The 21,735-nt window shown below is 38.5% G+C and overlaps 2 protein-coding genes and 1 non-coding gene across 3 annotated transcripts; 1 reads left to right on the top strand and 2 right to left on the bottom strand.

Moving 5' to 3' along the window:
- The first annotated feature begins 83 nt into the window (after positions 1 to 83).
- On the top strand, positions 84 to 7,628 carry LOC144019253 (uncharacterized). Its single transcript, XM_077522195.1, has 6 exons — positions 84 to 362; positions 1,821 to 2,449; positions 4,506 to 4,629; positions 4,730 to 4,869; positions 6,135 to 6,392; positions 6,498 to 7,628. Exons 1-5 carry the CDS (start codon positions 185 to 187, stop codon positions 6,183 to 6,185), a joined length of 1,122 nt encoding a protein of 373 aa, XP_077378321.1. The 5' UTR covers positions 84 to 184; the 3' UTR covers positions 6,186 to 6,392; positions 6,498 to 7,628.
- A 1,382-nt stretch (positions 7,629 to 9,010) lies between these two features.
- Positions 9,011 to 17,034, bottom strand: slc25a25a (solute carrier family 25 member 25a). The gene is made up of 10 exons (XM_077522194.1): positions 16,713 to 17,034; positions 15,648 to 15,777; positions 15,479 to 15,566; positions 15,278 to 15,389; positions 12,709 to 12,867; positions 12,102 to 12,254; positions 11,918 to 12,025; positions 11,073 to 11,240; positions 10,856 to 11,000; positions 9,011 to 9,843 (listed from the first exon to the last, which is right to left on the bottom strand). Exons 1-10 carry the CDS (start codon positions 16,872 to 16,874, stop codon positions 9,659 to 9,661), a joined length of 1,410 nt encoding a protein of 469 aa, XP_077378320.1. The 5' UTR covers positions 16,875 to 17,034; the 3' UTR covers positions 9,011 to 9,658.
- A 3,250-nt stretch (positions 17,035 to 20,284) lies between these two features.
- On the bottom strand, positions 20,285 to 20,356 carry trnae-cuc (transfer RNA glutamic acid (anticodon CUC)). The gene has a single exon. It is a non-coding gene; the product is annotated as a tRNA-Glu (tRNA).
- Positions 20,357 to 21,735: the final 1,379 nt, after the last annotated feature.

The following is a 21,735-nucleotide window of genomic DNA, read 5'->3' as shown; positions in this document are numbered from 1 at the left end:
AATAATGTGACAATAGGTGGCGGTAATGCACTTTAAACAATAATTGCCACCCGCCAATTAATCAGAAGAAGAAAAGTGCCGGAAATTAGCAATAGTATAGCATAGCATCGCTTCAAGTGGACAAAGCGCGAGGTTCAAGTGTTCTTTTTTTCCTGTTGCTCCTGCATTGTCCTCAACGTGAAAAATGTTGAAAGATTTGGTAAGGGAGCGACTGATTGCGGCCGCCGACGAAATCTTCGGACTGTTCGAGAAAACGATCGCGTCGTACGAGGAGCAGCTTCGTCTAGCAAGAGACGAGAACGAGCGACAACGACAGCAACTGGAGGCTCTTAGCGTGTCTCAAATGATGCTGAGCAGCGAAGGTCTGTTCACGAAACATGTACTTTATAAATATATTTCATTTCTCGCAAAGCAGAACATTAACGGTGTCTGTTTTACAAAAACAAAACAACTACGCCTGTTTAAGTGTTTTGTTTGCGTAATAAGGCATATGATCACTTTCTACGTGTTAATTTAAACTATATGTGTAAATGTTTATAATATAAGAGCCCTTTTGCTACTCCAGTCATTCTCTGGTAGTCGTGGGTGACAGTTAATCGACGGCCATTACAATGCTTTGGGGCAGTTTTAATTTCGTCAACAAAAGCTAAATAAAAAATAATTTCGTCAACACACATTTTTTCACTGGACTAAAACTAGACTAGACTAAAGCCCTCATTAATAAACAATAACTGGGACTAAATCAGTCTGCATTTTCGTCGACGAATGAAGACGAGACGAATATGTCCTTCACGTAATAAAAACTGGACTAAAATCTATGGACATTTTAGTTCATGAACAAAAACGAGATGAAAATTATATGATTTTGTTGTAAAATCTTCTCTCTGCTAACCTGTCACGTCTGTAACACTGTGACACAGCACAAACACATGGGACAGACAGGAGGTGGACTCTGGTGAAAGGTTAAAAAAAAAAGAAAAGTAAATTATAGTTATAGTTTATCCAATTGCTGTAACATTCGACTGCGAACTAATGCTGGCAAACTTACTTGCTAATTGCATGGAGCCATAGAAGCCACTGTAAATGTGTGTGAAGTCGTTTTTTATCAAAAAAGATGGAAACATTTTATGTGAAAAAGTTCAATATAATCTGCTGACAAAAATAAAAATATACAGCAGCAAAAATGGTTGTCCTGACTGAAACTAGACTAAAACGGTGATAGTTTTTGTTGACTAAAACTAGACTAATAAAATGACAGAAGCCACTGTAATTGTGTGTGAAGTCGTGTTTTTTTTTTAATCAAAAAAGATGGAAACATTTTATGTGAAATAGTTTTAGTTCAGAAAAAGTTCAATATAATCTGCTGACAAAAATAAAAATATACAGCAGTAAAATGGTTGTCCTGACTGAAACTAGACTAAAACGGTGATAGTTTTTGTTGACTAAAACTAGACGAATAAAATGACGTTTTCTTAGACTAAAACAAAACATTAAATTGCTGGATTTATAGTTGACGAAAAATTGACTAAATAAAAATGGGATGAGGTTGACTAACTGTGATAAAAACTAACAAGCGTGACTGAAATTGGACTCAAACTGAGACTAAATTAAAAAATTGCACACAAAATTAACACTACTTTTGGGGTTTAAAAAAAAACACGAAAAAAACACGTGAGTATGTACACAGGAGCAAAATTACAATAAGATTATTTTTAAAATTGTTGAGACCTAAATTCTACCCGAGTACCATGTGACCACTGAGGGCGGTCCAAAAGGACCAAATTGTCTTACCTCTTTTGTGCGTTGCTTGTGTTTTACAGACGTCCAGCCGCTAACCGCATGTCTGGAAGAACCTTCCTTTCAGCCACAGTCTGAGACCTCCACTTTGGACTGGGATCATGCGCCGACCCCCCACGTCAAAGAGGAACTGGAGGGTTTTGATATAAGCAAGTTGCCGAGCTTGCCGGCGACTGGCGTCTCCGCCGAGAGTGATGACGACGAAGCCGAACCGCCCGAGTGGTCACAGTTTCATCCTCTCAGTCCGAGCAGAGACCGCCACGAAGGACCGCCGCCGGACAACCTTTTTGCGCCGTTGTCATTCAGCGACGACAACGACATGGAAGAAGAAGAAGCGTCGGGCGCGGCCACGCCGACGCGTCGGCTGCGCAACGTTCGAGTTTACAGAGGAAAACCCCGCTTCAGAGCGCGGATGGCCTCGCGAAGTCCCGTGGCCGAGACGGCCGCTGCTTCCGCTGAGGCGCCCGGCAGCGAAAAGTCTCACAGATCTTTCGATTATGAGACGGACCACGAACGAGAGAGGAGGATTTCCGCCGCCACCGAGGCGCCCGGCGAAAAGACGCACAGATCTTATTATTGTGAGACGGACCACGAAAGGAAAAGGAGGAGTTCAGCAGTGTGGGAGCATTTTGATGTTGTATCATCAATGAGGGTATTTGTTTTCATCTCCATTTGGGCTGCAAGTGCAATTCATTATTGTTTGAAATGGGAAGTCAACACCCCAAAAAATGTTCTTGACAACATTATGTTCTGTGCAGCCCCACTCGTCTAAATTCTTTTCAATATTGCGTTAGTGGAATATGAGTTAAGAAGCAAAAATCCAGAAGTTTCTATCAAATCAAAAGTCGGCCATTTTGCCACTTGCCGTCTAGTGAAGATGACATCACATTTGCCCAGAGGTAAACAACCAATCACAGCTCAGCTTCAGAAAACAGGTTGGCTGTGATTGGTCATGCCTGAGCAACTATGATATCATCTTCAGTCGGCAGCAAACGCCAAAATGCTGAGATGGATGGATAAAAAAAAGGCTGGATTTTACCTCATAACTCATATTACAACCAGAAGTGGCAAATCCAGGTCCAGAAAGTAAATACCCTGCTGCAGTTTGGCTTTAGCCCCTGATGCTAGCTAGCTATAGCTCCCTAGCAGGTAAACGAGCACCATGGTGGCTAGCTCGCTCGCTAGCATCTGAAAGTAAAAAGTAAAACCCTGCCACAATTTGGTGTTAGCCTGTGATGCTAGCTAGCTCCCGAGCAGGTAAACGAGCACCATGCGAGCTAGCTAGGGAGTTAGCTAGCTAGCATCTGAAAGTAAAAACCCTGCCACAATTTGGCTTTAGCCTGTGATGCTAGCTTGCCACCTCCCTAGCAAGTAAACGAGCACCATGGGAGCTAGCTAGGGAGCTAGCTAGCTAGCAAGGGAGCTAGCTAGCTAGCACCTGGGGCTAAAGCCAAACTGTGGCAGGGTTTTTGCTTTCTGGGCCTGGATTTGCCACCTCTGATTACCACAAATGTAATATTCGTCAGAATGTCATGTTTAGTATGGTGAGGTCACATATAACACAATTAATACCTTTAAAAATGTTGTTGTTGTTTTTTTTCTACTCTCTATCGAATGATGATGACATCACCTGTGCTGAGGAAGTAGGTCACGAGCAATCATGGCTCACCTGTTTTCTGGGTTTGGTCAGAAAACTGAGCCATGATTGGTCGTTACCTACTTCCTCAGCACCGGTGATGTCATAATCAGTCGACAGCATATAGAATAATTGCTTTCTAAATATATTATTTTAACATGAAAAATAATTGTTACCACATTAATTGTCAACAAACTATTAACTTTTTCCTGCTGAAAATGGCTCAATTAGTCAAGTATCCTTTTAATAATTGATTATTACATTGATCATTTGGTCAGTTTGATTTTATTTTTTTCAATTTTTGTCTGTTCAAAAGCATGGCATCTCAAATTGACAAAATGTACAAAGATAAATGGATTAGGGATCAGTTACAGTTTAGGTGTGTCAAAAAAAAAATGGCAAAAAATGTGTAGCATTGTTTTCCAAAGTAAGAGCAGATGTTTGCAAATGTCTTATTTTTAATAATAATAATAATAATAATAATAAAAACAAAATGATAAGATGACACTGGTCAACGTCGATTTTAGTGCAAAGACATTTTCAACAATTTTATGTTTTGTTTTTGTTTTTTGTTTTTTTTAGAAAATGAACTAAAATTAGCAGTAAATAAGTGACTTCACAGCACAAACATTACTTTTAGCAATTTTGTAAACTGTTAAACTACATTATCAATCAATCAATTCATTGTCAAAAATATCAATCTAAAAAAAATAGATCAAATTCAAAGAAATGTCATTTTCAAACTCAACCGCCGAAAACTTCCCAGAAGACATTAAAATATCTGATCAAAAAAAAAAAAAAAAAACGTTGTCCATTGTAATCGTTCCCCTTTTCATGGAGGACTAAATTAATTTTCTGATTTGAAATCCAATTCAAAGTGAGTCTTAATTGAAATCCTGAGTCATATTTTATTTTTCCACAAAGAAGGGTTCGGAGAATGTGCATATAGGAAACTGGTGGCGTTGAGTGCCTCCAACAAGCTTCACAACCACCGTAGTATGAAGTACCGGAAGCTGGTTCTCAAGAAGGTTGGCGACTCCTGTTTTGAAATGATTCCTTTTGTCTCCTGCAGGTGAAATGTCGCATTTGTTCGACGGAACTGTCGTACTTTAACAAAAGCACGTCGTCCATGCTGAGACATTTCCGAGCCAGGCACGAACACGACGAGATCACAAATGCGCTCAGAGTCACCGGAGGTATTCACACTTTTCACAACTTCCTCCACGTGGCTTTATGAATTAATTCATAACCAGTGCATGTTTTTCCATCTTTTGATTTTTTTTTCCTACCATCAAGCCTCCAGGAAACACGCATTGGACCAGGCAGTCCTCAATTTCATCATCAAGGAGTCCCAACCGCTCAGCATCGTGGAGAGCGACAGCTTCAGGGAACTGCTCCGGGCCCTCGAGCCGACGTACGTTTTGCCGACCAGAAAGGTTCGTCCCATACGATATTCGGCTTTACATTCATCTCATAATGAATATGACTGCAGTGGTGCTTGGTACATTCGGCATAAATCATCGGCCGAAGTTTTGCCCGCGTAAACGAAACACCGATCTCCTACGCCCATCAAGACACAATGTCAGGAAGTATAATGTTGAAACAACGGCTGTTTTTCATGGATTTTTTATTTATTTTTTTTAACTTACATTTTATTGAGTTTTTTTTTTTTTTTTTTTTACAACAGAGCATTTTGTACAATAATCCTTAAAAGAAAAACAATATACATGTATATGAAAATAAAATACAATAATTAGGTCATAAACAGTGTCCTCTATATACTTAGCATTCCTACGCAGCCAACAATAGTCACGTGTACAGTCACTTCAATGAGTAGCACGTCCACAAGCACCCCTCCCAGCGCGTATTGTTAGTTGGACCTCAATATCAACTCTTCCACCTGGCTCCATCTCTTTCTAAAAATATGCATTTGAATTCTTAATAAGTAGGTTGTCTTTTCCATGTGATAGATTTCTCTCAATTTTTGAATCCAAAAATTAAAGGAGGGAGGTTCAGTTTGCAACCAAGAGCTTGTAATACATTTCAGAGCTGCTGTGAAAAGAATGTTTAAAAGATATGTTGCAGCCTGTCCCTGCACCCCTGGTGGAGTGGTACCAAGTACAGCCACCATTAAGTCCCTTGGTATTGTGACTTGAAAAATCTGGTTTATGGCCCTGTACACTTCATCCCAGAAACATTTCATGGATTTTTCACTTATTTTGCAAGGTCCACAGAATATTGTGTTTTATTGCTATAAAAACTTTTTTGTGGTCTCTTACAAATTGTGGCGTCGGCTGTACATGGAGAAAAGAGGAGACGTTGCATTCCTCAGCAGCAATATAAGTTGTTTTTTTTCACCAAGGTTAAAGAATATTTGCTCATAAGTATTGTTATATTATCTGCCTACATGTGTTGCTCCTCTTCCTCCATTTCCATTCTTTTGATTTATGTTACAACAGCACGATTCCATTGCTATCTGTTAGCATTTTGTGTTGTTTGTTAGCTTTTCTTTTGAAGCAATTTTGTTATTGTGTGTAATTCTCAATATGTTCAGTTTGACGGAAAACTTGCAAGTAGTGATTATAAGGAAGAATTGTTCACTGTCTGCCAAACTACTGCTTTGTTGCGAAGCAAATAGATTTCGACTGCCACCGCACGGTTTGCTTTTTGATTGACGTAGAATTGATTTCACCCCCCCCAGACGGTCAAAGAATTGGGGCCAAAAAGCATCATCAAGAACGAGCAGGAGTGAAAATGAAAGTTACAGCAAGCTGTGGGCAGTTGACGTGCGGAGGGACATCTGTGAGCGAGCGCGGAGGCTTCCGTCGCCGTCACAATGCCGACAATCTGCATTTTGCGAGCGCAAACACGTTCCCCAGTTTTGAACCAAGTCAAATGTGTCGAGCGAGCCGCAGCCTGGACCTTTTTCACAACAGTCTTTGGCAGACACCCACTTCCAGTATGTTATTTGAACTTTGTTAGCAGTTTATTTTCCTGCAAATCATGAACAAAAGTAAAATGCCTTTTTGTTTTTTTTTTTGTTTTTTTTTTCCCCCATTCAAAGGACAGCTGGGGCAGCAGAATGCCGAACTTGGCAGACAGACAACAGACACCGCAGCTGATTCACTTAAGGTACAGGGCGACATGGCAGAGAGTGATACAGCAACCCCACTAAATAGTTTTGGATTTTTCATTAGTTTTCAGTTTTGGCTTATGTCTAATTTATTTGACTTTATTTATTTTTTTAACACTTCATTTTAGTTTTCATTAATATATTTGTATTTATATTTATTGAGTGCAAGATTTAAAAAAAGAATATCGTGTAATAAAGTAAGGTAAACTACAATTCAACAACAACTGTCTTCTGTACGGACACGCAATATCAAAATAAATTTAACATGAATCTTGAGATCATGTATATGGAAAGACAAAAAAAGAATTTCATAAATGTAAAATGTCAGTTTTCATTTTACATGTATTTTGTTTTGCAATTTGTTTAGTTTTTGGTAACGGCTACAACCTCGCTTATACTGTAATTCCACTTGTGGCCACCAGATAGCACCGTTTAAATTTGAAAGTGGATGCTTCAAAATCCTCCCTCATCCTGCGTTTTATGCCTACATAAAGCAACGGCTGCTGCAGCCTACGTTACATTAGCCTGTAGTTTAATGTAATGTTCATATGTGTGTGATTGATGTATATTTTGAGATAAAAAATTTTGGTGGGTGGGGTTAGCATTAGTTTATTATAAACCGTTGGATTGGTACAGTTTGATGCTTTTCCTGTGCTTTCAGTGTTCTGTAGTGATGGGTCGATGAGGCATCGTGAAGCGTGTTGACACAATGACACTGTTTCACTGTATACGTCCACCTGCTGGAATTCAAAAGTCTCTGCAGGCAACCCACTTGACAGTGTGAACTGACACTGATTAGATGACCTAGTACAGGGGTGTCAAACATAAGGCCCGCGGGCCGGATCAGGCCCGCAAAGGGGTTTAATCCGGCCCGCGAGATGATTTTGTAAAGCTTGAAAAAAAATAAATAAATAGTAATGTTGGATTAATTAATCAGCCGGCCACAATCAAAATATATAAAATTTGTAATTTCACAAGCAGTCCTCAGATGAGCAATGCAACTTGTACAGGGGAATCGTCCAGGATGTCATTATTTTACACACAACTTAAAGTTAGTTTGTTTAATTACTATTATTATTATTATTATTTTTATTTTATTTTATTTTTAATCATAGACCAACAAACGTGTTAAATACGACACAAATTCAATTACTCGTAACACAAACAGATATGACAAGGATTAGCATCTTTATAACGTAATATAATATAATAATAATATAATAGAATGTAATATGTTATAATAAAACAACTGCGCCACGCAATGCATTCTGGGAACAATATATATGCAACGCATGTGATTTAACACGTCCAGAACTCGGCGTTGCCGCGTTCCATTTGCATTTATATATATATATATTTTTTTTTTTGGAACAATATCATGACAGTTGAGCTCCGTAATTTAGGGCTGGCCCACAAATAGCAAAAATCTGCGTATAATTTACGGCACCCGTTTTTAAGTTATATACCGTTATTTGACCGATGTGGCCCACTTGGTAATATATTTTCCTCGATGCGGCCCCTGAGCTAACATGAGTTTGACACCCCTGACCTAGTATGTACAATAACATTTAAGTCTTAGCATTCATATTGTATCATTCCATATCTATGTGAACATATATCATAATGAAAAAAAAATATCTAAGTGAAAATCATGTGACTGAAGACACTTGTCAACTATAGTCTTCACAAGTTTTTATAAAAAAAAAAAAAAAAAGGGTTATCAACAAAGCAGCTGTGAGAAAGTCAAAGATTGCCTGTATACATGACGTTATCCTGGGTGTATCAGGAACTTTGCTGTCATGCTTGGCCCGATAATGCCTCAGCATTGAAGTGTTTTTGTGTACGACAACTGATGAATAAATTTGACATTTCAGCTGCAAAAATAATGTGAATGACAAATTAAGAGTTACCTTGAAATTGATTTGAATTAGAATGGAACAAGTCGAAAATCAGAGGAAACAAGGAGTTTGAAATAAATACCTTATTTTCAGAAAGGAGTTCAAAATGGCCCCACACAGCAGACGACTTTCTTTTCCCCTGGGCCTGCTCCATCATCCACAAGGAACTATACGAGTGTTTCAGGAGTTGCATCCCGTTGACAGATGCACTTCCTATAAACACTTCACAGAGTTGAACGCGTTCTTGCCGGGTCGACGCAGTTCAAACATCGGTCACATGATTTTGTTAAAGCGGTACACGCACCGACTCAGGGATTACTCTGAGTCCGGTGCATCGGGGTTGCGGGATTCATCACTAGTGTTCTGTAAAAGCTCTAGATTTTGGGTTTCACTTACTGCAGGGGTGGGCAAGCCCCACGATTCCAGGGTGGGTTTATCATATTCGATCTATAAACGTACCAGACCAGTACAACCAAAAGCACACCTACCTCAACCTTCTGCGGCATTTTTGGTTTGTAGCAACAGGACTCAAGGACAACAGGCATATTTTTCCATTTTTAACAAGAACTTGCATTTATTTGCATGAAAATAAGTCTTTAAAAATACTAAAAACAAAAAAAAAAAGTATTCCCTGTAATATCTGGACTGCTGTGACATTCAGAGGCTTTTTCCAACAAGGATTAAAGTGCAATGATTTGCTCATTTTTTTTTCTTTTTGTCAAAGGCCTTATTGATGCTCCACAAAAAAAAAGAAAAAAAAAAAAAAGTTTGAACACTTGTGTGACTTGTTTAACCTGAGGTGAACATGAGGACAATTCTTCTCCAGATAACTTCAACACCCTTGTAGTTTTGCACTATTCGTTAAGGCTGTTTAAATAGCACAATTTGGCTGTCAAACTCACATGTTGACGTCCTGCTCGTCTCAAGAAGAACAATAAATAGTTGATGGAAATAAATAGTGTGTGGCAGCAAACTGTGCAAAAAACGCTCACTCCAACACAATCAAGACTTTTGCAACATTTGGTCCTCAAGTGGCAGTTGCTTATGCAACCGTAATAATAAATAGCAGCGCGCCTCCTGTCCCCAGTCTTTCGTCAGCTGACATTCACAGAATGGGATCAAGCTTCACGAACCCCGCCCCCAAGTGGGTGGGGAGGGATTCCCTGGCAGGAAAGGAGGGTGGGCTGGGGGTTGTCAGCGCGAGGTGACGCCCAGCTGTGTCTTGATGTGCTCGTACACCACGTAGCTGATGCTGACCGCGGGGATGACCTTCAGGAAATTTGGCGCCAGGCCCCGGTACAGGCCCGTCGGACCTTCGGCACGCACGATCTGCCGGAAGAGCGCCGTCATGGTCATTTGCTGGCTGCCGCCTGTTGCTGCTGCAAAACCATAATAAAAAAATAAATAAATAATTGATTTCAAACAATTACAAAAAAAAAAGAAAAGAAAAAAAGTCATGTTTAAACTTTCAACTCAAAGAAATCTAATTTAAATAATACAAAACATCTCTATAGAATTCTTTAAACCATAATTAGGATAAAAAAATAAAAATAAAAATAAAAAAAGAGAAATGAGAAGCCAAAATCAGTTTTATTAAAAAATAAAATTTTAAAAATTACAGATGGCTGCCAAAACTAAATATCAATTTAAATTGGATAATTGGGGGAGGGGGGGTATTTCATCTATTTTCTTTCATTCAGAGAAATCTTATTTAAATGTGTTGAAATAAAAAATTAAAAATATACAAACCATCTCTATAGAAATCTTTGATTGGGATTAAAATAAATAAATTGAGAAGCCAAAATAAGATTAAAAAAAATTAAAAATTAAAGATGGCTGCCAAACAAATTTAAATTGGATAATTGCAAAAAATAAAAAATAAATCATTCATGTATAAACTTTCAATTAAGAGAAATTTTATTTAAATGTGTTTAATTATTATTTTTATCATCAACAACAACAACACAAATCAACATCACTATAGAATTCTTTAAATCATAATTGGGGGTGGGGGGAAGCCAAAATCAGATTAAATTTTTTTTTAAAGAGGCTGCCAAAAATACATAAATACGAATTTGAATATGCAAAGAATACTTTTTTATTATTAGTCCAACATTTTTAATCTTGAAAAAAATAAAATAAATTTAAAGCACGTATTGCATTAACCAAAAATCTAATTTTTTTTTTTTACTCAATCTGTTTAAAGGTATTTGATTTGTTTTACTATGCCAAAATGTTTCAGCTAGATTTTGAATTTAAAAAAAAAAAAAAAAAAAAAAAAAAAAAAAAGCTTATGGAATCGTAAGATAAGATGCAAACAAAACATTTTTTTCTAACTTTGATGTTTGTCAAAAAAATAAATATTTGTTAACGTAAGTGTCGCAGCCTCACCTTGCGCTTGCATGCGCGTCCTCACAAGAGCGAGCGGGTAGCTGGCGAGCTGGCCGCACGTGCTGGACACAGTACCGCACGCCAGCAGCACCAGGACGCCGGGGTCGCTGGTGCCATACTGCTGCAGGTAGTTGTTCTTTAAGGTCTGGTGGATGTCACACAAGTTAGCGAGGGAACGGGCCAAGCAGGAACAGAAGAGGAAGTAGCAGGCACTCACCTCATACACAGCCAGGTCGATGCCGGCATAGGGGATAATGCCCAGCATGTTGGGCACGTAACCCTTGTAGAAGGCAGACAGGCCCTCTCGCCTGAAGATCTGCTTGGCGCAGTCGGAAATGCCGGCGTATTGGCCTGTCGTCCTCAGAGCCAGACGAGTTTTCAGCACCTGAAGTTTATTGGGGGAAATAACTGAATGAAGGCATTGACAGCTTATTATCATTTCAATAGGTAAAAGCACAATGAATGAATGGGTGTGTGTGTGTGTGTGTATATATATATATATATATATCAAAAATTATTTTAAAAAAAATGGAAATAAAATAATTTTTTATTATCAGTTTTTATTTTCACTTTAGTCTATTTTTTTAGGCATTTATTTATTTGAGCGCAACCCAAGACACACTTGGGGACAGACTCCTCATTTGAAAAACATTTCGACTTGGCAGTACAGCCCAAAACTGCCAAAAATAAAAAAAATAAAATGACAAAGTGAAAACAAAAATGGATATTAAAAAAAAAATACAAAAAAAGAAAAGAAAATTATATCCAAAAAATAAATAAAAATGGAAATAAAATTTCAAAAAAATAAATATAAATGGAAATAATTTCCATAAAAAAATATAAATGGAAATAAAATTTCCATTTATATTTATTTTTTGGATATAATTTTGGAATATTTTTTTTTTTATATCCATTTTTATTTTCACTTTTAGTCATTTATGTATTTATTTAGAATTTTGACAGTTTTAGTCCTCTATACTACCGGTACTTCAAATATGAACAAATATCAGTCGGGCCCTAATTACTATCCAAGCCAGCCCCCCCGGTGTGACGTTGGCTCACCTCCATGGGATAAATGGCGCTCTGGGCGATGACTCCCGCCAGCGATCCGGCCACGAAGCGTTCCAAGATGCTAAGCGTCTGCTTGTCGCTGCCGATCAGACGTTTAATCTACAGCGGGAAAATCGGACAGAGACGTCAGCAAACTCACGTTTCACGTACTTGGGGGTTCCGCGCCGCGCCGTACCTGCTCGTATGCCATGAACTTGAGGGCCGACTCGGGCGCGATCTTGATGATGTTGACGCCGTTGCCTCGCCACAGGGAGCGCACGCCACCCTCCTTGATCATCTGCATCAGGCCGCTCATGATGCACATGTTGTTGCTTCTGGAGCCGTACACCTGGAGGGAAGCCACCTCGTTAATATGTATGTAATTGACTTTGTGCTCAAGACTTCCGCTTGAAATGGGCCAAAAAATAAAAACACACAACCACTTCCCTTCAATCATTATCCTCAATCATTTAGCCTGAGCCTAAGTCAATGTTAGCATTAAGCTCATGGACTTCAGTCAAAATTGTGACTGAAGTAGGCCAATGTGTAAAGTGGGTGAAAGTTGATCTTGTGCCCACATCTGGAGGCCAGCGACGCTCGTATGGACCTTCAACCCTGGTATGACGCAGGAAGTGACTTAGACCTCGGACTCTGTCCACTATCCCGCCCCATTCAAACATTAACTTTTGTTTTATAATTTGAGATAAAACCGCTTTTGCAACTATTGACGATCTGACATCAAGGTCCGATAAGATACTCCACTTCCCCTCGCGATATTCAACATGACCGACCAGCCGACTTACCTGCATCATGACTTTGACGCGGTCCAGAGGCGCCGTGCACGTCCTGGACACCGCACCCGCTCCACCGCCCGCCACCAGATGGCGCCACCACATGCCACTCTGCTTCTCCTCGGTACTGAAGTCGTCGGGGACCATCAGGTTCTCGCCCACGTCGAAGATCTGCGCAGACAAGAATGAACATTACAGTGTAGGCATAAAATGCAGGATTATCAAGGATTCAGACATTCAATAATCTCGTGAGGTTGATCTTGAAACACTTCCTGTTTTCTCTTCTTTGAAAAAAGGTACACAGTATGGCTAACAATATCCAAACATCACAATACGATAATTATCACAATATTGTGGGGAGGTTGGCGAGATTTAAAAAATAAATAAAAATTGCTGTACATAATAGCAATGCATATAAACCACCTACAATCTAATAACACTTAATATTGAGGCGCGTACTTGTTAATGCACACAGAGTTCCTCCGCATATTGACTTGCTTCACATATTACATTCCCCTTCATCTGACAATTAGTGTAGATTTTCAACATAGAAGGTCCAAAACATCCCTAATGAAAATTAAATTGCAGTAAAAACTATCCACGAGAGGGTGCTAGAACTGCACGAATGGAAATCGACCCGACTTTTTAACAGATGTGCTGCTTTTAAATATCGGGGCCCTGACGATGACATTGTGGGAGTTTTAAATATCACGATATTGCGCTGATCCCTTATGACCAAAAAATAATAAATCCATTAATCTTGACCATGAACCCAGAATCTGCGATGGTTGGGTTTACTTACTATAATTATTCACCTGTGGCATTTGCATATTGTTTAATTTTATAAAAACACTTAAAATTATTTTAAATAATATACAATCAATAAATTTTAAATGTTAAATTTATAACATGCAGGCTTTTCCTGTGAACATTTAGCCTAGTAGTCGAGTTCAGGTTCTTTCATATGAAAATTAAAAAAAAGAAAAAGTCAAATGTTGATTTTAACAGCATTAAAAAAATATATAAACACGTAAAAGGCACTGGATTTTCAGGTTACGGCATTAATGGAAGGGACACTGTTGATGCTGCAGTATGAATAAAAATTTATTTTGGGATACAAGATGAGAACATTTTCATTATATTGGGGTTAACAGAGGCAAATAAAATGGCATGCGCCTCCAAATGTGGTCATCACCCCACAATTCCATAAAGTACTCTGAAATGCACTTCACACAACAAATATGTTGTGTTCTTGTGTCAAAAATACATTTGCTGGGTTTGAATGGATCGGGGAAAACTCAACCAAGTTATATCATTTGCCCTCAGTCAAACATAACAGTTGAAGAGGATCATGTTCCATGTCCTCAAGTGAAGGTCACACTGTGCAATAGCTTTGTTGTCATTGGCACCGTTGAAGGATCACCGTGATGCCACGGTTCGGCCCAGCGAACACATACAAAAGGCCAATGCACGGCCCAGTCAACCAGTAACCCTAACGTGCCATTTAAAGAGGTACTCTGTTGAATGAGGTGTTCATTCGCACCACCCCTGGGAGCCTCTTAACACTCATCAGCTGCTCTCTTTCCAAGCGACAACTTTGGGGCCTTTACATAACCAGTACACAATCCTGTAGGAGCTTACACACTGACGCACAGGCTGGGTCCCTTCTTGGGGACTGTGGCTCCTAATTGGCCAGTTTAGCCGAGACAGGAAGCTGAACTTTGGAGCCAATAAAGAGCGACTAATCATTTCAAATTAGGCAATGTCATTGGGGGGGGGGGGGAAATAAAGAAAAAAAAAAGCGGGATGGTCAAGGGGGCAGAACAAGTTATATTCACTAGGGGGAGGAAAAAAAAAACAAAAAACAAAACAAAAAAAACTTACTGGATTGTTTTGTTACATGTGCAGCAAAAGGATTTTTTTCCCATTTTTGACAGGATAAAATAAAAATAAAAATACAGATTGTTTAAAAACTATGGTTTGAGATGACATATTGCAAGGTATAGGGTACTAAAAATGTTCAAAATTAGACCAGAAGTAGTTATTTCCAACATTAAGACATTTTTCCTGTTTTTTTTTTTTTTTTAATTTAGGCATTGAATGGGTCAATTTGACCTGCATAATTTTCTGGCTCTGGTCAAGTTAAAACCATGGCTAGTAGAAAGAAAATGGATTAAAAAAAAAAAATACAATTTATCTATTTAATTGACACTCTCTTAATTCTGGGCCGGGGTATTCAATTTTATAAAAAAATTTTTATGGGGCTTTAAAAAAAATGAATCCAGCTTTCAATATCCAAACCCCACCCCCACTTTTTTTTTTTTTTTTTTTTTTTTTTAAACTACGGTTCAATGTGAACCTGATGCAACCCTCAATCTGAAATATAGAAGAAAAAAATTGGCCTCTAACCCAAGCAAATACAATTTTTGGCATCTGTATTTCGGCCAATCAAAAGCCAGAAAATGTCTATAAGCTCAAGGTTTAAAAGCAAAGGGACAAAACGCATAGAAGAGTATACTTTACTGAAAACGCCCTCGCAAATGAAGACACAGGCCTGACAAGGAGGGCTTGTGCAACTCACCGTTGAGTGCTTCCAGTATAGGATAATCTCGGGAATGCTCTCGGTCTCCTCCACCGTGGCGTACTTGCTCCATTCTTTACTGCTGATGGTTATGATGCCGTTCTTGCCCATGCTAAACACACATACAAAAAAAAAAAGGGGGGGGGGACAAATTCAACCTCAGATCTGCACAAAACAAAATGAGATAATCCACTCAATTACCTCTTAAGGGCTTTTTCAGCAAGATGATGTGAAATGTGCACACCAATATCCTGGAGCGCCTGGATGAACTCCTTGCTGTCCACTCGGCCTTGAGAAGTACGGAAAACGGGTTCATGCAAAACTAGAGACACATTGGGGTGTGGGGTGGTTCAAATCTGAAGACACTCACCTGCATTCCTCTTGTCCAGCGTCTTGACCACCAGCTTCAGGTCCTTCTCGTAGTCCTGCAGGTAGTGCACCAACTCCTCAAAGTCCAGCTGGTCATCGGACATGTCGGCGGGTTCGCTCCTCTGGGTTTTCTGCAGGTCACAGACAAATGTAATGGATGCCACAATCTGTCTAATGGCCAATTTTGACTATTTAAAAGTCAACCGTTGCCACCGTGACCCATTTGTGCGGCCTGGATTGACGCAATGACTGCTCTATCTTTGACCTGAAGGCCGCAGAGGCCCCGCCAACACCGGTAATCCCCTCTGAAACTAAATCGAGAGCAGGTCGCGGGCACTAAATTTGACGCAGTACCACGACACCCGACCCGACTTGCCGGGCAGTAATCACACGCACTCATAGGGAGGGTAAATGTCAACTTTTAAACAATAAAGTCAGCTGCTGCAATGGCAAAATTTTCCTCAAAAACATTTGGTATGCAAATTGCATGTAAATGCAACTTTGAAGGCTTTAATTTTGCATATTTTACAACCACAACTCAAATATACAAACACTAGTCCTTATTTAAAAAAAGAAATAAAGAAAAAAAAGAAAAAGTTGCACTTAATTCTGTGTCTTTTCTTGCTGGAATCTATTTTAAAAGTGCTCAGTGACGTCACATATGGGAATGAATGAGAAGTACCGGGCGACTTCAACCGAAGCGTGGACTGTCCCGCCCCACGCTTATTAAAGCATTTTTTAACAGGATAGATAACCACTATATAGTACCAGAAAAGTATTAAGCATTTCCCCAAATTTCTAAATTGTTAAAATAGTTAAAAATTCGCGAGGGGAAAAAACAACACGACTCTGAAGTCGTGGCAGCAGGAGCGCGGCGAGCTTTTTGCGGCCTAGTCGTAAAAGGCTTCCAGCTAACTCAGCTAAGCTAACCCGGCCGGCGCCCATACAATCAATCAATGACGGTTAAAAAAGTGGATTTTTGACTTTTAAGTATTATTACACGCTCCAATGCGGGTCAATATTTACACGAAACTCTATCAACACAATGTATGGGATTATTTCTTACTTTTCGCCATCGTTGATAGGTGGAAAACTCCTGAGACGGCAGGAACACGCTCAGTTTATTGAAGAGCGAATTGAGTTCGGTCGGAAGTCCGTTCGACTCGAAGTAGTCCACTTCCACCGGGTCGGAGTTGGACACGGGGACGTAAAGACACAGGGAAAGCATGCTTGGTTCCGTCGACTACAAATTAAACTACAATAAATAAATAAATAAATGAATAGAGGAGCGCGAGCTTCCCCTTCTGGACTGCCGAAATGCCGGTTGGTCATGGGAAGCCGGCTTCTTAAAGAATGTCGCGATGCCAAGCCTCCTCCAGTAATAGTGGCACGTCATTGGCTCTCTCTGCCCTCCTATGTGACCTGCGCTTACGTTTTTTTTTACTACTAGCCAATCGAGAGGCTTGCCCATTGATTTGCTCGGAGTGGTCCCGCCTTAAAAGTTGCGCAAGAAATGGCGCTTTGTGGACCAATCCTGTGCTCGCTTTTGTCCAGCCTGTCAAAGATGAACCAATCTGATGTGTTCTTTCATTCAAACGCTGCCCGAGCGACCTCGGTGGTGAATGGCGGTACAAGCCCCCCATAATGATTAAAGAAGAGAAAGAAAGAAAGAAAGAAAGAAAGAAAGAAAGAAAGAAAGAAAGAAAGAAAGAAAGAAAGAAAGAAAGAAAGAAAGAAAGAAAGAAAGAAAGAAAGAAAGAAAGAAAGAACTGGTCACACTAAAACAAGATGACTTTAATTGAGGAAATGTTTGCAAGTTGTACCAAATCTGCTCTTTGTCTTTTATTTTAATAGCAACATATAGAGCAAAATAGAGTTGTTCTCAACTAGTTCCACTTCCCACGTTCCTCTCTTTTGCCTCAGCCATTCTGGTTTCGTCTCAGTGCATGACGTGTTACGTCACTTTAGCTTGCCTTGTTGTGTCTCATGCGTCGATCTGGAAGGAGAAACAGGGTGAGCTCCAAACGCCAGAAAAAAAAGGCACAGAGCAGAGTTATAATACTTTACACTGGTGGAGACTAAAGTCATATTCACTCATTTGTCTCTTTCAGAAAAGGCAAGGACATTTATAGGCATAACAGACAGGTAATACTTGAGAACATAGTGTGCATCCATCGCAAATGACAATTACACAGCAAAAGATCAGTATAAAACAAATGCTCCTGGTTGAAACTTATGTGATGAAATGTTTAAGTATTTTAAATGGAGACTAAGAGAAACTTAACTACTGTTAGGTAAATTAAATACCGGTAACAGAAATCCGTTGAAATCTCCCAATAACCTGGCCACTGGGGGTGGGAACCTCTGGCTACCTCACGATACGATATGCGATAAAAGGCTCAGGATAACGATTATCTCACGATATGACGATACCACAATTATCGATAGATTGCTCACAAAATAAATCCACGGTAATCTACGCTAAAACTAATCATATAATAATAATAATAATAATAATAATAATAATAATAATAATAATAATAATAATAATAATAATAATAACAATAATAATAATGATAAAAACAAATATGAAATAATAAAATTAAAAATATGTTTAAACAATTATAATTTCTAATATAATAAAATAATATAATTAAATATAAATATATAAATACATTATATATATATATATATATATATATATATATATATATATATATATATATATATATATATATATATATATATTTAAACAAATAAAATAATAATAATAATAATAATAATAATACTGCGATTGGCTGGCGACTAGTCCAGGGTGTCCCCCTCCTACTGCCCAGAGCCAGCTGAGATAGGCGCCAGCACCCTCCGCGACCCTTGTGTGGGATAAGCGGTCAAGAAAATGGATGGATGGATAATAATAATAATAATAATAATAATAATAATAATAATAATAATAATAATAATAATAATAATAATAATAATAATAAAACCAGGACAGATAAAATATCTTCCACAAGTAAAAGTCAGCTCATGAGTCTTCTTCGCCTGAAGACGTGTCCATTTCCCCACCACTCTTATGAGGTGCTCCCCCTACTGGTCTGCCAGGTAATTGCTCAATAAATCATGAATAATTGAGCCATTATAGTGGCTGGTTATTAATTACAAATATCGTGATACTTGCGTAGGCGCATCGATAATCTATCGGGAGCCAAAGTATCACAATTTATCGTGATATCGATATACCATCACACGCCTAGCTGTGACAGTATTTTTTAGAAGACGTGTATTTTATTTCACAATTTTAAAATGTTCCCAGGTGTCCTAATAACATGCTTGTGACAGGGCCACCTTTGACTTTTAAAGCAGAAAGAGCAGATGGGCCAGGATATTTGGAGATCAGGCAAAAAATTTGTTTAATTGTTTGTATTTCACTGATCAAAATAATACATTTTATTTATAATACTTAAACTTTGGCTAAATCTATTAGGCCCTGAAAAATTCCTAGTTTATCAGGCATGGTGTGTCACAGGAACCGTTTTTTTGTTGTTGACCTAGTTGCAGTTGCGTCATAAGGCTGCAGTGGTCGCACTTTAACCTGCAGATTCGCACCAACACTATATTATATGACACAGGTGAGGGGACATGGGGGGGAATTGTTTGGCAAAACACGGTTTGTTTTGACGCACAAAAAAAAAAAAAAAAAAAAAAAAAAAGCTTTATGATGTTTTTGTGCAGGTTAATGTTGAGACAAGAAGCCAACAACAAAGTGTTCTAGTGGCCAACATTTGAGGTAATGAATGACAACATCCACAAATGTTTAAGTACACATAGTACAGACTGTATCATAAAAAAATGCCACCATTGAATTGTATTAGTGTTTCTTACTTCCTGCAACGGGGAATGTATGTAATGTCTATTTTTAAATAGTGAAATCCCCCAAAATCTTTTTTTTATTTTTATTTTTTTATTTTTTTAATATATAGTCATTTTTTCCTTTTTCTTTTTTTTTTTTTTGCCTAAATCATCTTCTTATGATGCAAATGTTTTTTTTTTTTTTTTTTTTTCTTAGAGCTGAAAAAAATGACTTATGCGATTTTTATTTTTTTTTAAAGGTGTCGATATAATAATTATTTATGTTCAGTAAAAAGGCAGCATTTAACATTACTGTTAAAATGCGCTTCCAATAAAGTATTGGTAAAACCAGCTGACATTTTTATGTTATGCAGGGTTAACTTTTCAGTGTCTACGGAAAGTAACTAATGAAGTAACTTGAATGAAGTAATCATCTAACTTACTTACCAGTAGTATTAAGATATGTAAACAAAATCAATATACAATATCAGATGTGACTTATACGGAATTAAATTAAAAATTGCATTGAGTCTCACAGAAGTATTTCTTTTTAATATTGGGTTGGCAGAGTAAGGATCAAGCACTTAAATCCACCCGTTTTCAAATAAAACTATAAAGCAACAAGAATATTCCGCTGCAATGTTTACAAACACTACACGTTCACAGAAGTTTTACAGTTGTGCAGGCGATGCTGGTGTTAAGTTACGGTAAGTTGTCGTGATCACGAGTACTGCAAGGGACGTGGTCAAATCAGAACAGTTAATAACAGGGGGAAAAAAAGCTGTGTTCCCTGACCGGGAATCGAACCCGGCCCGCGGCGGTGAGAGCGCCGAATCCTAACCACTAGACCACCAGGGACTGGTGCAACCCTCTTGTGTAACAGTATTTAAAAAGAGTGGTTCACGATGGTTAGCAAAGCCCTCAATTACATTTTCAGGCCCGAAGTTGTGTTTCTGCGTAACGCTGTAAGGACAACAAAGAAATGGTTGGGATTCAAGCAACAGTTACGTTTTCAATTCAGGGTTTCTGTCTTGAAGACGGATGCCGTCAACTCAACTGCCCTTAACTTTTCCCCATTCATTTTCAATGGTAGTGCTAAGCACAATACCGACGCAATATATTTTTGACCACGGGAGGGGGCGTTCGCCCAAGCGTGTAGCCCATGAGCATGCCTACAAACAGGTGTACAGTTTGTTTTATAGTTTCCCCTTGTTTTATTTTTTTAGCCTTTGAGGTATTTGACAAGCCAATAATATAAGGAATACTGTACACTGCATATAAGATACAGTCTATTACTAGATTACTAGTACATGTTGTTGTTTTTTTTTTAAACTGTACATGGGTTTTGATTTTCAACGTTGTGAATGCTGAAAATGTATCGGTGTGTTCATACATAACACATATGTTCAAATAAGAGATCTGATTATATCTGATCATCTCCTGCTTTTAGCTCCTGGTATAACAAGCAAGATACCTGATAATAAAGCCATTTTCATGGTACCAAGGAATGTGTTATAACAGGTCCCTCTGTAATTTGTTTGTCATAAGGAATATATGGTCCTAAATTTTAATTTAAACGTAATTTCAGTGTAAACGGCAACCAAATGTCCTATTTCCTCTCTCTCTATATTATTTATCAATGGCTTTAAATTGTCCATGGACAATAATTAGAACATTTATTTATGACACATAATCCACAATAGCTAATTTCCACATTATGGGCCCTGTTTTTTTTCAAAGCTTTAATAATAATAATAAAAAAAAGTAACATGGCACACTTCACTCATTTGACGAGGTAGAAGGCCGCATTGTGCAGTCCCACCTACATCAAAGCGTGTTATTTTACTTCACACAAGAATAATGTTATTGGCTTTCCTGCCTTCTCGTTTTACTTTCACTTCCCACAATTTCCTCCCGTGGGGGTCTGTAGGGAACCAAAGCATCATAACGCCACTGCCTGATCGTTGTGAACAACGCCGCGCTGAGCAACATGGCATAATCGCAATAATGTAAGTGATAAAAACAATAGAAACACCCACCACTCGAAATGCCTATTGCGATGTATTACGAAATCGCAGCAGCAGGGCAACAACATGGCGTCCATATGTCACGTGACCAACAGTTGCCCAATCACAGCGTAGTAGCTCTGAAACCAAGTTGGCCAAAACTCTCTCTATCAACGGCTCTGGATAAGGACAACTTTCAAAATATTTCTTAAAAAAAAAAAAAAAAAAAAA

The sequence above is a fragment of the Festucalex cinctus genome, chromosome 5 (genome assembly GCF_051991245.1).
Source record: "Festucalex cinctus isolate MCC-2025b chromosome 5, RoL_Fcin_1.0, whole genome shotgun sequence".
Lineage (NCBI taxonomy): Eukaryota > Metazoa > Chordata > Actinopteri > Syngnathiformes > Syngnathidae > Festucalex > Festucalex cinctus.
The sequence above is the reverse complement of the archived record's forward strand: the minus strand, read 5'-3'. Positions and strand labels throughout refer to the sequence as shown.